The sequence below is a fragment of the Vipera berus genome (assembly GCF_964194415.1).
Source record: "Vipera berus genome assembly, chromosome: W".
In the NCBI taxonomy this organism is placed as follows: Eukaryota; Metazoa; Chordata; class Lepidosauria; order Squamata; family Viperidae; genus Vipera; species Vipera berus.
In genome coordinates, this window is record NC_138210.1 from 54113777 (window position 1) to 54130680 (window position 16904).

General features: G+C 44.3%; 1 protein-coding gene across 1 annotated transcript; it reads left to right on the forward strand.

Annotated features, from left to right (window-relative positions):
- Positions 1-4436: 4436 nt before the first annotated feature.
- Positions 4437-16457, forward strand: LOC308676778 (myeloid-associated differentiation marker homolog). The gene is made up of 2 exons (XM_081342800.1): positions 4437-4557; positions 13351-16457. The coding sequence occupies exon 2, from the start codon at positions 13362-13364 to the stop codon at positions 14265-14267; it is 906 nt and encodes a 301-aa protein (XP_081198926.1). The 5' UTR covers positions 4437-4557; positions 13351-13361; the 3' UTR covers positions 14268-16457.
- Positions 16458-16904: the final 447 nt, after the last annotated feature.

The following is a 16904-nucleotide window of genomic DNA, read 5'->3' on the forward strand; positions in this document are numbered from 1 at the left end:
AATGGGATGTAAGCAGGCAAACAAGAAACGGTCTTTTAAAAGGTTGTAGCAGAACGAAGTGCAGAGCCTGGGTAATTCAGATTCAGAATAACAGAATAACAGAGATGGGAGGGACCTTGGAGGTCTTCTAGTCCAACCCCCTGCTCAAGCAGGAGACCCTATACCAGGGGTAGGCAACCTCGGCTCTTTTATGATTCATGGACTTCAACTCCCAGAATTCCTGAGTCAGCTATGCTGACTCAGGAATTCTGGGAGTTGAAGTCCATGAGTCATAAAACAGCCGTGGTTGCCTACCCCTGCCCTATACCATTCCAGACAAGTGGCTGTCCAGTCTCTTCTTAAAAGCCTCCAGTGATGGAGCAACCACAACTTCTGAAGCAGACATGTCAAACACAAGGCCCGGGGGCCAGATCCGGCCCGCGAAGTGGTTTCATGCGGCCTGCGAAGCCATCCTGGAAACAATGAGGGAACGGCCCCTGCTGCCTTGGCCCAGGCCAGCTGGGAGCCAATGTACAATTTCGTGGTGGTCATCTATGCTGAAATACATTCAGTCTTAGCTCCACAAGGCCGTCTGGAAACAGTGAGGGACTGGCCCATGCCACGTCGGCACTGCCCCCTGGGCGCAAGCTGGGGAGGTATCATCCTTTGTGAGGAATGAAGAAATGCACCATCGCCTGGAAGTGACCAGCATGTGACCCTGCCTACTTTGGGCAGTGTTGCGCTTCTCTTTAGATTCGTGCCATCTGGCTCAGCCTCTCGGCACTGTCAGGAAAGTGCCCCACTGCCTGCCAAAACTGGGCAGGCTGGGGGCTGGGCAGCATTGTGCAGGTAACATTGACTCTCATGCTGCTCATGGCATCTCCTCCCCCAGAGCCCACCAAGCCAGATATGTGAAGTAGGCGAGGGCCACATGCTGGCCACTTCCAGGCAATGGTGCATTTCTTCATTCCTCACGAAGGATGACACTTCCCCAGCTGCGTTTCTTGCCTGTTTTTCTCCCTGCCTCATCTCAAATATTTTCCCACCACTCTTAGCAAGGAAGGTGAGGGAGGGTCTGAGGGAAGTCCTGCCTTAGTCCTTCCCTGCTGCCCTTTCACCATCCCCTTGCCCCCTCCTCCTGGCCTATCCTGGGGGGTCTCCAATCCTATTGCTAAGGAAGGTTTGGATACAAAGCCAGGTCTCCTCACATGGAGAGGGAGTGGGCCTCCCTTTTGACTTTGCCCTCGTACCCATCATGAGCAACCTGGCTAAGGAGAGCAAGCATAGCAGCAGCAGCCTTCAGGAGGAGGTAAGTGCAGCTGGGCGCCACCTTGGGGAAGTGGAGCTGGGTTTAGTGCCGTGGGTGCTTGACGGCTAGGCTGGGCATTTGACCTCCACGCCACCGTCCAACCCCGCCCCTCAGGCCTGAGAGGAACAGTGAGGCTCCTCCAGTGGACCATGCCTTGGCACTTGCCCCGGTCCCATCTCCTTCTGCCAGAGACCCTCAGATCTGTCCCACTCCTGCCCAGCCCCCCATTGGCACCTTTGATGTGAATGATGTAGAGCTGGCCACGCCCACCCAATAGGCCACACCCACCCAGCCTGCCAAGGGCAACTGCAATGCTGATGCGGCCCTCAATGAAATTGAGTTTGACACCCCTGTTCTGAAGGCAAGCCTGATTTATTGGTTAATTGTCCTCGCTGTTAGGAAATTTCTCCTTAATTCCAGGTTGCTTCTCTCCTTGATCAGTTTCCAGCCATTGCTTCTTGTCCTGCCTTCAGGTACTTTGGAGAATTAGCTTGACTCCTTCTTCTTTGTGGCAGCCGTCAAATATTGGAACGCTGCTGTCATGTTGCCCCTCGTCCTTCTCTTCACTAGATATATCCAATCCCTGCAACTGTTTTTCATGTTTCATTCAACTATAGATAGTCCTCGAGTTATGACCACAATTGGAACAGAATTCCTCTTGCTAAGCAAGGCAGTTGTTAAGTGAGTCACGTACGACTTTATGACTTTGTTAAGTGAGTCACGTACAACTTTATGACTTTGTTAAGTGAATCACTGCAGTTAAGTGAATCACCCAGTCATTAAGCAAATCTAGCTTCTCCCATAAGCTCTGCTTGTTGGAAGTCAGCTGGGAAGGTCACACATGGAGATGATATGACCTGGGACATTGCACCTGTCGTAAGCACATCCTGTTTGCCAAGCACCAAAATTTTGATCATGTGACTGAGCAAGCTGTGATGGTTGTAAGTGCAAGGACCTGTAAGTCACATTCTTTAAAATTGATGCACCGTTGGTCACAAAATGAACAGTTCTAAGCCATAGACTACATGTATCCCTTGTGCCATAAGCTCCACAGGTAAATTATGGAGAAGCCCTGCTGTCACATAACACACTCTGTTTTTTAAAGTTGACAATTTTAAGATGTGTGGACTTCAACTCCCAGAATTCCCCAGCACACACATTAAAAGTTGCCACTTTTGAAAAAAAACACTGAACTAAACCAACAAACACAACAAACACATAACTCCACTCAGGAAGAATCATCTTTCTGCTCCCTTGCAAGGCCAAGGAGAAATGAGCAGTCCAGGGGTAACGATAAAATCGTATCGTTCAAAAGTTCAGACTCAAGAACGCTCTTCAGCGCTCTTTTTCAAAAGCGTGAGTCGATTGTGACCTCTCGTTTGGACTACTGCAACGCTCTCTACATGGGGCTGCCCTTGAAGACCACTCGGAAGCTCCAACTGGTACAGAATGCAGCCGCGAGAGTTGTGCTGGGAGTTTCCCGACACTCCCATGTTACACCTCTGCTCCGCGAGCTGCATTGGCTTCCAGTTGTCTTCCGGGTGAGATTCAAGGTGCTGGTAATGACCTACAAAGCCCTACATGGCATGGGTCCGGAATACCTTGGGGAGCACCTGCGGCCGGCATCAACTTCCCTCCGCCCAGTACGCTCCCACAGAGAGGGCCTCCTCAGGGTGCCACCGATCAAAGAATGCCAACTGGTGGCCCCCAGGGGGAGGGCGTTCTCTGTGGGCGCGCCGGATTTATGGAACCATCTTCCGGTTGAGCTCCGGATGGCGCCCGATCTCCGCTCCTTCCGGCGCGATCTAAAGACTTATCTCTTCGAACAAGCTGGCCTGGCCTGATGGGATGGGGTTGGGTTTTATTACTTTTAATGTGTTTTAACCTATTGTTAAGAGTTGTGGGCATTTTGTTTAATCTCTTTTTAATTTTTGTATTTTGTCTTTTAACATGTAACTGCCCTGTTCACCGCCCTGAGTCCTTCGGGAGAAGGGCGGTATACAAAGAAAATGAATAATAATAAATAATAATAATTGTAACGGCGAACGGTCAGTAAATCAACTGTTGTAAGTCGAGGACTAGCTCTGTTTCCCAACCCGCCGGACGGAAGGCACTGCTCCAAGATGCGGCGGTGGGTTCCGACTCTCCCCACCCACCCACCCACCCACCCCACCTCCGCCGGTTCAAAAGCACGAACCCCAGTGAACATGGGGCGGTGGGGGGGTCGGTGGGGGCCCTCCCTGAGCCATCCACATTCGGTAAACTGGGGGTATCCCAAACTCCGAGAGCCACAGAGCCAGCCGGGCGTCTTCCTTCAATTTCACCCGGTTAAAGGAAAATAAATAAAGGTTATTCTTTTATAAATGGTACCAAATGTAACACCAATGAATTGTATCAAATGTAACACTAAGATGTGGGGGCCATCTATTTCCTGCTTAGACAGAGAATTCACACATGGTAATCAACAAAGTTCTTTTGAAATGTTAAAAAGGATACTCACCTCAAGAAGGTGAGTAAAAGAAGATAGTGTAGTGACGAATGTAAGGAAGTTGTTACAATAAGTCTTTTGGAAGTAAAGGTTCAAAGAAGATCTTTTAGAAATGTAAATGACTTCAAAGACTAACTTAAGTTTCTTGGGGGGGGCATGTATTGAGAAAAGAAAGTATAAATGCTTGCTTTGAAACTTACTCGGCGCACTCTTTGAACCCAATCCAACTTGGGAAGGGTCTAAGAGGCTGCGTTTGCAAACGCTTTCTTTCTTTCTTATTTTCTTTCTTATTTTCAATTTCTTTTCAATAAATCTTTGTTTTTGTTAACCAGATTTGTCTTTGAGTTGTGAGTATCAAATTTTGGGTTTTTAAATCTCACACGGTGAACTGGAAGGCAACCTGAAGCGCCGAGCTTCAAAAGCCACGTGGGCCCCGCTCGGCTCCAGCCAAGCTGCTTCTCGGGTGGGTCGGCTGGCGTCACGCTTATTGCTCCCGGTCGCCAGCAGCAACGGCCACAAACACAGCTCCTTCCTTGCCGACCCCCCTAGGCTCTCCTCTCCGTCCGCCCACGGCCCACCCTTCATCCTCCCCTCCTCCTCCTCGTTCATCTCCGGCGCTTTAAGCGCCACACCCAGCTTGCCCTCCCGCCTCGACCCACCCAACCCGGGCGTTTTTTTTCGCCGCCTCGCTCCGACCAGGAGCATCTTTCGCTAGCTCGACCTCGTCTCGCCCCGCGAGGAGGCTCCGTCGGTGCAGACTCTCCGCCCGCCCGCCCGGGAAGTAAGAGAAGGGCGCTGGGAGAAGAACAGCAGGGCTGGAAAGGGGGGGGGGAACTCGGGGGGGGGGTTACGGGGAGAGTGCGGAAGGAGTTCAGGCAGCCGCGGGGTGGGGCTCTTCAAAGTTATGGGGGGGGGAGAGAAAGAAAAGGGGGAAAAAAAAACACCCCAGCGCGTGCGACTTGGGGGGCTTGCAAGAGTTTAAAGCCGCCCGTTCGGCGTGGCGTGGCCTGAGTTTCCTGCATTTTCTGAAGGGAAAATTCGACGGAATTTAAAGAATTCAAGCCAAATGGGGCCGGGGGTGGGGTGGGGTGGGGTGGGGTGGGGAGAATATTTAGGCTAGAAATTGGGTGGCGGTGGTGGCGGTGGGAGAAATTGCCGAGTGCTTCGGAGAAAAGGAGGTGCGTTTGTCGAGTTGCGACACGCGTGCGCGCGCGCGCGACCTTTTTGCGGAGCTGTTTTTTTTTTCGAGGGACTTGGTGGAGGTTTGCGGTGTCAAGGTGCCCCCCCCCGTTCCGGATTTTCCCTTTTGCAAAAAGAAAGAAAACAACCGCCCCCCCCTCCCCTTTGATTTAATTCTGCAGCAGGAGGCAAAATCAGGGAGTTGTTGTTGTTGTTGTTTTGTTTGTTTTTAATGGGGAGACGCCTGCATTGCCGGTGTGGCTTTGGCGATCGGGGGTGTGTGCCTGTGTTGCTGCAGGGAAGTGTGTGTAAACAGGCTGTTTTTAATGGAACAAATGGAGCAGCAAAGTTTATAAGCAGGGGTGTCCCACCTTGACAGCTTTAATCCCAGGGGAATTCTGGGAGTTGAAGTCCATAAGTCTAGAAAGTGGCCAAGGCTGGACACCCCTGGTTTATTAAAAAAAAGAAAAAGAAAAAGAAAGAAGTAGTGAAGTTTTCAAAATATCCCAGGCCTGATTTCTCCAGAAGCGAATTCTGAAGATTTTGAAATGAACCTAGCTCAAATGGTGCCACCCACAGCTTTATTACATAATCCACAGGTTTACAAACAAAAGTCTGTGAAAACTTTGGTTCAATGCGTTAACTTAGATTGTAAGCTGCCCTGAGTCTTCGGAGAAGGGCGGGATATAAATGGGATTTAAAAAAAAATAGATCCTTCAGATTTCAAGGCAGTATACCTTGAAAATAACTGTCAAGGAATAACAGGGGGGGGGAAATGTGCAACCTTATGGTTGGCCAGTAGATGAAAATAATGGGTGCCCTTAAAAAAGCCTTTGTCTGAACAGAGTTAAGGGTCCCATTCCCCCCCTCCCCCCAGACTGCAGCTCTTTTGGTGTCACCAAAGTTTTAATTAAGGGAGGTAAGTGTGTGTCTCTCTCTCTATTAATACCGTACTGCAATATTTTCTCAGGACAAAAGATCAGTATTTCCTAAAGCTTCTCTGGTGAGGTAAGGATGTTGTAAGGTAGGTGTGGCCCACATCAAGACTGAAGCTTCATCATTCTAAGTGCTGTCTTGAGTGCTATGCAGGTTACAATGCAAAGCACAATCTGGGCAGTATTTAATGAGAGCAGAGGATAATTGTGCAGTAGATGGGACACTATGGAATAACAAAATGTGTATTTGTATCAGCAACCCAGAGACATGCTCTATTGCTGAATACATTTTTCTGTCAGAAGAAGAGAGGGGGGGGATGTGTCTATGTGTGATATGGCTGACATAAGTTTATGTCATGTACTTCATTGTGAATGCTCCCAGTTCACAAGATGCTTGATAGTAGGAACCACTATGTGTATTTTTTTTAAAAAAAAGACCTTATTTTTGCAGAATGCATATTTTTGCCTTAGTTACCCTTAGCCTATTTTTGGTAGCAGTATGACAAAACTCCAGAAAAGAGAAGTCTGTACTGTAAAGATTTCTCCTCCCTGCTCTATGCTGTTGTTGGTTGTTTATAACATAGTAACACTTTTGGCTGATATGCACTGTTTTGTTTTTTTTAATTCATCACCGCTTCCCTAGTTGGTATTGCAATATGATTACTACATAACTACAGGACTACGACTATTAGACCTAGGCTGTAAAAATCTAAACAACCATTAGATGGCAGCCAATAGTTACATTTTCTGGATTTCTTTGCTGCCATCTATTGGTCTTTCAGATTTTTGCAGCCCAGTTTGGTAGCCTTTCTGTTGTCCACTAAGGCAGAACGTTTCAAAGATTTCCAGGCTGTGGAGCCTGTTTGTTAAGATTTTTTTTCCTGGAACCCTTCAATCAAGAGACAATGCTTTTGTGACAGAAAATAGACTGTGATTTAGTGAGTGAACTTTTTTTCCTCTTAATTTCTTCTGGAGCTCCATCAAGTTATCACGGAATCTTGGGCTGGGAAGAAAACAGTTTGAAAAACCTTGCACTACTAGAGCATGATGATGCTTTTTTAAAAGATTTTTTTTTAAAAAAATCCTAGCTTTATTATTTTTATAAATAACTCAAAATGGTCAATATACATAATACTCCTTCCTCTTCCTATTTTCTCCATAACAACAACCTTTTGAGGTAGGCTGGGCTGAGAGAGAGTGTTTGGTTCAAAGTCTACTAGCCAACTTTCATTCTTAAGGGAGGAACTAAAACTCACAGTCTCCTGGTTTCTAGCCAGGTGCCTTAACCACTGCAGGTAGTCCTTGACTTACAACCATTTGCTTAGCAACCATTCAAAATTACCACAACATTAAAAAAGAGACTGACAACTAGTTCTTGCATTTGCAACATTGCTATACAATGTTGCAGCATCCCCAAAGTCATATGATCAAAATTGGGGTGCTTGGCAACTGGCATGTATTTTCAATGATTGCAGCATCTCAAAAGTCATGTCATCACCATTTGTGACTGTCCCAGCTGGTTTCTGACATGCAAAGTGATTAGTTTAACAATTGTGGGTAAAAAAAGTAAAATCGGGTGTGATTCTCTGCCTTGTCTAGCAGTTGAAATTTTGGGTCCCAGTTGTGGTTTTAAGTTGAGGACGCAAACATGCACCAGCAACATTCCATTCCATGGTGCAAAACTGATAGATTTTTGAACAGATTTTCCAAAACACTATTTCTCCTCATACAGTCATATGTACAGAAAAATAACCTTTAAAAATCTAACGCCTTGCTTGGAAAACTGAGAAATCATGTTCCTTTAAGGATAGATAAGAAATCCCTTGGGCTTTGACAGTAAATAATAATAATCAGGCTATTCCTTGGCTGTTGCAACTGAAATCTATTTATTATGTTTAATTTGTAAGATATATTCTATAGTTTAACCTACAACGCAACAGTTCACGTAAAAGAAAGGAGTGGCTCCTTGGTATCACAACCTTAGGAATTTTAAGATGTGTGAACTTAACTCCCCGAATTTCCCAGCCATCAGACCACACATCTTTATGTTGATAATTTTGAGAAACTCTGATCTAGAGAGGTGCAAGGATAGAAGCTTCCCTAGTTTTTAGATACAGGAAGTCCTCGATTTAAGATTGGTCACTTGGCGACCATTCAAAGTTAAGACAGATCTCCCCAGATTACAAGCCAAGCAATCTTCCACCCCTACCCACCCTGTGATCAATTGATCACATTTTGGTAGCATCCATGTCTGTTTGCAGTGTTCTGCAATTGTTGGTGTTTTGTTTTGTTTTTTGGCTGGAAACCAGCATTTATTTCTGGTTTCCAAGGGAAAAAACCACCCACCCACCCACTGGGTATAATGGGTTTGATGGCTATTCCATTTGCTTAATAACTGCTGCTTCATGACCATGCAAAAAAAAAGATAGTAAAATTGGGTGTGGTCACTAATGAACGACACAATTACTACTGTAACTCTGGGCTCAATTATGGTTGTAAGTCGAGAATTACCTATACCCTGAATCACCTCTACTCATCACCCAGCGTTAACTTTTCAACTCTTCATTTTATCCACCAGTGAGTTCTACTCTTTTCCATTTCTTCTGCTTTTGTGGGCACAATTCTGGGGGGGGGGCGGTTTAGGAACCTTCTCCTCTAAGATTCTGCCTCTCGAGTTTTCTGTACTTGAAAGAATGCTTCAATTGTATCCTGCAGTGTGTAAGAAATATTCCTACACCCTGGGCGTTGCCCCGTCTTCTTCTCTCAAGGGTTTTTTGCACCAGTGCACGGTGGCTGAATATTTTCTCAATAACTGTCAGAATTACTACTAGTAAATGTGAATTTCAGTCTCTCTTTTTCTCTCTTTCGTCCAGACTGTGTGTAAGATTACATGAAGATGTTCCTTGATTAGTTGTTTATCCATTATTGTTCAGATAGCCGCTATATTTTCCTTTAAATTCTGCTCCTGTTATGATGTTCTGAGACAGCCTTAAAGCCACTGATGAACTTGACTTTTGCAGGTTCCTTCATCAAGTGTATGTACATCTTTGAATGTACTTTGCAGGGGGAGAGAACGAATGCAGTAAAATTGCATGTAGAATTTTGTTTTTGTTCTACCTTCAGCATTAAATCAAAACTTTATTACAGTCGTACACCAGCAAAAGAAGGGTGGGATACAAACAGTAATTTAAATGCATCTTACACGAGAGGAGTGGAGCGAAAGATGTGTATATAATTTTATTGGTTGTTAGAGTGTGCTTGTTTAAAAATGTTACGCTTATGAATCAACTCAAATGCACAGTAGAGTCAAATGGAAAACAGTCTATTTATCTAGACCGTTCCATTGCAGGCTGCAGGTCAAAGGTTACAAGTCTGAAGTTATCAAGAAAGCTCTTTGTATAATTAGAAACCGCCTGTTGAAGAACATTGATAAATCCTACTGTCTGAGACCCTCATTTTTCTCAGTGCAAAGATAGGGAAAAGATAGCAGGATTCATTCAGGCAATTTGTTTTTCTGTCACCTAAAAAAAACGACATTGTCTAACAGTTTCTTCCTCTTGAGTTGACTGTGCAAAACAGCAACTGCAGGTTAGCCTGGCTTTGCAAAATCCGCTGTTCTGTCACCCATTTCACCCTTGTAGGCCTTAGAGAAGCAGCGTGGTTGTGTGTGCCTGGGTGGGAAAGGACAATCTTCCGGCGTCTTGCAAAATATCCTCCGCAGTTACACAGTTTCCATATAGTGAGTGCTAACTGGCAATTAAAAGCCATTTAAAAATTTAAAACACATTTTAAATTTAAAAACACATTTTTAAATTAAAATGGTTTAAAATGGTTTTTCTGCTCTCCTTTTCTTGAAGCAGCCTTACCTTTACTTTCAAACATCTCTCTCTCTCTCTCTCTCTCTCTCTCTCTCTCTCTCTCTCTCTCTCTCTCTCTCTCTCTCTCTCTCTCTCTCTCTCTGACAGGAAATCCTTGCTTCAGGATTTGCAGAAGGGAAAAAGGAAGGGTGGGCTGCATTTTTGGGAGATGGCTCAGAAAGGAGACAGTGAAGCTGGCTTAAAGCCTGGGATTCCTCCGTCTCCCCCCCCCTCCTTCCTCAGCACAGAAGCAGAGCTTGATTAACACCAAATGTCCAACATTGGACAAAAGGGGATTTTCTCCTGCCCTTACATGGATAACACAGTTTTTCTCCTACCCCTCCCCTGTGCAAGTCTCCACCCTTTCTCAGCCCTTGTTGCTGTCTCTGCCCTTCAACTTCTGCAGAAAGTAAATGTTTCCCAATTTTGGTTTGAAAAATAGCAACTCCCATTGCGTGTAATGTAATTGTGAGACACAGACAAATTGGAGTACCTATCACCGGATTTTCTCCTCCATTCTCCCATTGCAAATTACTTTGTCACAAACCTAATAGGAAAGTGCTACATCAGCTTTGGGTGGGCAATATACCACTCTGTTTTCTCCAGCCCCTGGATCTTTTTGACTTCAGTTTCCATTATTTATAGCCAGCTCATAATATATGCTGTGTAAGCCGGGAAGATTTATCTCCATTTACAAAAGGAAACAACTTTATTTTGGACGTTGTTACTAGTCTGTATCTATTTTAAGCCCACTAGAAGAATTTTTTTGATCTGATTCCAAGCTGGGTTACCCAGTGAAAAATGCAGGACGATGGTTTGAAGTAGAGGCAGGGTTTTTTTCCAAGAGCCAGACAGCAAAAGGAAGATTCGACCATTCTTGGCCACGGAAAACTGAGAATTAGGACATATAGTGACGAGGTGAAGCCTATGAAATGTGTAAAGTAAAATGCTCTTGCCCTGTGGGTATGTGAGATCCAGGGAGGATCCCTTTGTGGTGGGTGATCTTAGATGTGCAGATCCGTTCCTGGGTGCAGTGCAGACTTTTATGACATCCAATTGTCTGGCATGAAGGGTGGAGCATTTGATATAAAAGATTTATCTTATCTTAAGGAAATTCCATTTCTCTACTGGAGCCAGAGAGGTGAACTTAATCAATTTTAGCCCATGGGTCATCTGCTAGGCTGGGGTAATGTTTTAAGTTAACTGAGGTTTATCAAAGGAGTTACAAGTTACAATTTTTGTAAGTGTAACTCTTTAGTTACCTCAGTAAAATATTGGGCCAATTCTAGATTCTATCTCCTGTTGAGAATTTTGCTGTTGAGAATCTTTACTTGCATTTAGTGAGCTGGCAAATCTGAAAAAAAGTATTGTAAATCAAGATAAGAACTACATATTATCTGAAGAACTCTAGTTATAAATCCAACCCCCCCCCAGGAATAGCATATATAAATAACATAAATGAATTATAAACCTCAGAATTGACTGATAAAATTAAATTGTCTATGTTTAGTTGAACTACCCTCTTTTTCCTTTGTAGATTTTGATGTCCAACAGTTGCTATCACAGGACATCCATGTTGCCCATAGGCAGATGTTGATAAACTACCTGTAGAGATCTGGTTTGTGAGCTTTCTGAGTCTCTGGAACAGGGGTGGGCTAGTATGGGAATTTTATGACCTGTGGTTGACTCAGGAATTCTGGGAGTTGAAGTCCACAAGTCCAAAATTAGTGCAGGTTCGCATCCCACCAGGCTCAAGGTTGACTCAGCCTTCCATCCTTCCGAGGTAGGTAAAATGAGGACCCAGATTGTTGGGGGCAATTAAGCTGTAATAATGCCGCTTGGGGTGTCTGTGAAAGCCCTAATAAGCAGGCATATACATAGAATGAAGGCTACTGCTAAGCTTGTAAGCCGCCCTGAGTCTTCGGAGAAGGGCGGGATATAAATGGAATTTTTTAAAAAAAAGTTGTCAGAGTTGCCCAACCCTGCTCAGGAGGCTAAACTGTCTGAGGAACGGTTAAGGGAACTAGGTATGACTAACCTAAGAAAGAGAAGGTCTAGGCCAGGGGTAGGCAACCTTGGCTCTTTTATGGCTCGTGGACTTCAACTCCCAGAATTCCTGAGCCAGCCATGCTGAGGGGAAAGGGAGAAGTTTCCAAGCTGAGCCATGCTGGCTCAGGAATTCTGGGAGTTGAAGTCCACGAGTCATAAAAGAGCCAAGGTTGCCTAACCCTGGTTTAGGGGGTAAACATGATAGGTATCTTCTGATGTTTAAGGAGCAGTCCCATGATGGAGGGGGTTGACTTATTCACTAAAGCACCTGAGGGCCAGACAAGAAGCAGTGAGTGGAAGCTCATTAAAGAGAGATCCAGTCTGGAATTAAGGAGAAATTTCCTGTCAGTGAGAACAATTAATCAACAGAACAGCCTGTTTCCTGGAATTATGGGTGGTCCATTATTAAAGGTCTTCAAGAAAAAAATTGGACAACCATTTGTCTGGGATGTAATAAGGTTGGCTGTGGGCAGAGTGTTCGATTAGAAGAGCTCCAAGGTGCCTTCCAGCCCTGTGATTCTTTAATTCTCCAGACACTGGACTAGAATTCATACGTAGATAGGCCTCAGCTTCTGGCTGTTCACTTAGCGACCATTCAAAGTTACAATGTACCTCCCCAGGGCTACATATGACCTAGATTCAAAGTTCTGATGGTCTCCACCCATCACACGATCGCATTTTGGTTGTGTTTGCAGCATCCCATGGTCATGCAACCAGGATTTAGATGTTTTTTTTTGCCAACCGGAAGTGGTGGTTACTTCCGGTTTCAGCAAACAAACAAACAAAACCCCCACCCATTGTGGACAGTGGATTTGCCTAACAACAACGGCATTCCCTTAACGGCCACTGCAAAACAGGTTTGTAAAATTGGGCATGGTCACATGCTGATCCACTTAACAACCAGCACAATTTATGACCATAATTCTGGGCTCGGTTATGGTTGTAAGTCGAGGACTATCTGTAATCCATCCTGACTGGGACGGCCGTCAGATCATCTCCAACAAAAGCCGGAGCGATACATTTCTTTTGTCCCTGCTCTCACTTCTGCTGTATTCAGGAGACAATGGCACTTAAATTAGTCTTCCTCAATTTGTAAGTCCTGTAGCTATTTTGGATTATTACTAGGGAAGATAAGAATGGAATTCTAGTTGGGAATGGTAAGACGGGGAATCCAACCTATTTAGAAGCTGCAAGGTTGGAAAAGGCTGCTGTCAAAACACCGGGGAACTCAGGTGATTCAGGCAGTTCAAATGAGTATAAAGATTTATTACAAGCCTAAGCGCTCTGCAATAATCTGACCAACTGGCGGTTAAGGGAAATGAGCAGGTGATAAGAGAGGCATTCAAGATAGGCTGGACTTAGATCTCTTGTGGGCACGTGGGGACTCATGACTGATGATGCGTTTGACCCCCTCTCTCAGGCTAAGTCTGGTTATCTCCTACATCTGCCTACTGTTCCTATATCCCTCAGCCCTAAATTTAGGAAATGTATTCTAAATTGTATATTTTCATGTGATGCAAGTTTTGCATTATGTGTCTTTCTTCTCTTCCTTAGGTCTTTGCACAATGCCAGTAACCCGCTCAAAATCGGTGGGCAACACCAGCGCCCTGACCTCTACACTGGGCATTGTTCGCCTCCTGGAAGCCCTTTTTACCTGTGTGACCTTCAGCTTAGTGGCTAACCGGGGCGCCTGGTTTGGCCGCAATGGGGACTGGTGCATGTTCTCCTGGTGCTTCTGCTTTGCCATCACCATTGTCATCTTGGTGGTCGAGTTTGCTGGCCTTCAGCATCGCATGCCGGTCTCTTGGAAGAACTTCCCCATCACTTTCGCCATGTACGCTACCCTGATGTGTCTCTCTGCTTCCGTCATCTACCCAACAGTCTTCATTCGGGGTTACAATTTTTCTCAAGAAGAACGGGGATACCGCATTGCTGCCACTGTGTTTTCTTGCCTAGCCTGTCTAGCTTACTTAATCGAGGTCAGCATAACCAAAGCTAAGCCAGGAGAAGTGACTGGCTACATGGCGACAGTCCCGGGATTGCTGAAGGTGGTGGAGACTTTCACTGCCTGCATCATTTTTGTCTTCATAAGTGATCCCCCTCTTTATGACCGCCAAGAAGCTCTTAAGTGGTGCATGGCTGTCTATTGCATCTGTTTCATCCTATCCCTTGTGGTGATTATCCTCTGCATTGGCGAATGCACTGGCTGGTTGCCATGTCCATTCAACAAATTCCTCAGCGGCTACACTTTATTGGCTGTGCTCATGTATGCCACCGCCACAATTATTTGGCCCATCTACAAGTTTGACAAAAAACATGGGGGAGACCCATCTCGACCCCGATACTGTGGAGGTCACAGTATCTGTGAATGGGACAAGAATCTTACCGTAGCCGTCCTAACCGCTGTCAATCTGCTGACCTACCTTGCTGACCTGGTATATTCTGCACGGCTGATCTTCATCCAGGGGTAGTCAGTGGCTGGCGGTAAGGCAAATCAAGGCAGCAGTGCCCAAAAGAAGGGAAGGAGAAAGTAGAAAGAGAAGAAGGGGGTCATGCTTTTCTCTCTTGCTTTTATTTGTTCCTGTCTTCTGTCTCTCGCCTCTGCCTGCAATCCTGATTAATTCATTCTCTCTTTTTCTCCTACACTCTTTCTCTCCAGCCTTCTCAGTTACCTTGTTCTGATGCTCTGTGCTTGCCACACAACAATTCTTTGCCTCTCTCCATCCCAAGTCTATTGCAGATAATAGCCAAATGATCGTTTGTTGTATGCAGAGCTTGGGGTGGCTCACAAATACTTCTGCCTAATCATCTTTGACTATTCCCATGCGTGTATCTTCACCAGTATAGATTGTCAGGAGCTTCAGGGCTATTAATGGTGGTGGTGGTTGGAATTGTAGGTGCCAGTCAAGGAAAAAAATAGCACAGAGAGAGGCGGGGGGGCTGCACTGTCCTTGCTGGGGAGAATGCAGTGACACTTATTTATCACACTCCAGGATACAGGTAGTTCTCAACTTACAACAATTCATTTAGTGACCATTCAAAGTTACAGCGGCCCTGGAAAAAGTGACTTATGACCATATTTCACACTTCACAACCACTGTAGCGTCCCCATGATCCCCTGATCAAAATTCAGATGCTCGGCAACTGACTCAGATGTATGATGGTTGCAGTGTTCTGGCCTCATGTGATCTCCTTCTGAGACATTCTGACAAGCATAGTCAATGGGGAAGCCAGATTCACTTAACAACCATGACACTTGTGGCAAGAAAAGTCGTAAAATGGGGCAAAACTCACTTAACAAATGTCTCATTTAGGAACAGAAATTTTGGGCTCGTGGTCGTAAATCGAAGACTACCTGGATACTTGCAAGAATCCACTTCCTAGCATTTTCCTTAAATTGCTTAGCTTGCAGTTAGGCTCCCCATTCTCTGTCTTTGCCACCTTGGCTACACACCGTATCCAGACTACTAACTTCAGGAACTCATGCCAACAGCCACCATCAGTCAGATTCAGAGGAAAGGTATGCAGCAAAAATAGGAACTTTGCTAGCAGAAAAGAAGAATTCACAGCATTCTTGACATAGATATTTTAATTTGGCCTTTAAAAAAATACATTCCTCCATTTTAGTGCCTTAAAAATATTGGGTTCCTCTTTCTGTCATCTTGCAAAGATGACGGAACTCTGCTTTTACCAAATATACTTGCTGTTTTCCATTATGAATATATAATTTTGTGGGGAAAAGATAGATGTTTACAGTAGAGCCATTGGCTGCTTGCATTTTCCATTGGGATGAATGGGGACTGTACAGAAGCAGTGCTGGAGGGGTGGCTAGCTTTGCACCACTATGGAGGGTTTATTCTCCATGGTTGCTTGGGGGGGGGGGAATTAATTGTAATATGTTCATGTCTGCCTGTAAATCTGTAATAGAAATCCACCTATGTCCTACAAAACGATTTATGCAGGAGCTGTTGAGGCTTGCAGTAACTTCACTCTAAAAAAGGCAGGGGTTTGTTTGTTTTGCTTTCAAAAGTCAACAAAAAGTTGAGGTTATAAGGAACAATCATTGATTTGGGGAAATGGAAAGCCACTTATTTGTGATTACACCAAGCTGACAGATAACGGCAGTGGAGCAGTGTTTTAAGTAAGAGTTAAAAATGTTTGCCTGTAAGTTTCTTAACTTAATAGATTGTTTTACAAAAAAAATAGTATAAATGTTTTTCTTTATATTTTGATGTTTTTTTAAGTGTCTGTAAGATGTCCTCTGTTTTTCAAATGAAAAGAACATAGTAGAAAAATACAAGCTTTGCAAAGTATTAAATACATAACTTTTGGCTTCTTTATGGTTACTAATCCAATATTTTTTTTTAAATATTCCAAGCACTTGGTATTAGATAATATTGCTTTCCAATTTTGTATTTCAAAACACATCAGTCCTTTCCCATTAGGTCAGCAATAGAAGTTATTTGTATGTATTTCTACTTTATTTACCATTCTATTTTGGCTTTTTAAAATAAAAAATACTTGTAATGTCATGCAGTATAGGCAGAAATGTAAGCTTCCTTGTCTCAGTTACATGCAACTTCATCTACAATGTTTTTATTGAGTATTTTTGAAATATGCAAATGAATCTATGTGTACAAAATAAAGAAGCAATGTTACAATGGAGTGTGGCAATCCTATTTCTATCATTTCTGAAGTAAAAATGGTATTTTGGACACCAAGAGGCTGAATAGCTACAGGAATAATAGGCTTTTTTTGTACTTAAGGGCACTTCAACAAATGGATTTTTTACACCATTTTGATAGCAGCTGCAGACTTCTATGATCCTCCAATATTGAGCTGATTTATTTTTGGTTTAACTGTTTAAAACTTCAATAAAAGTAGTCTTTTCATCTCTTTCTCTAACTTTTCGGTTTATTTTTGAAATACCGAGCTTACAGAACTTATAGACAGCCCATTTGTATATTTATTGGCTAGATCAGGGGTGTCAAACTCAATTTCATTGAGGGCCACATCAGCATTGCAGTTGCCCTCAGGGGGCTGGGTTGGTATGACCAGGGTGGGCGTGGCCTACTGGGTGGGTGTGGCTAGAGTGTGTATGGCCTACT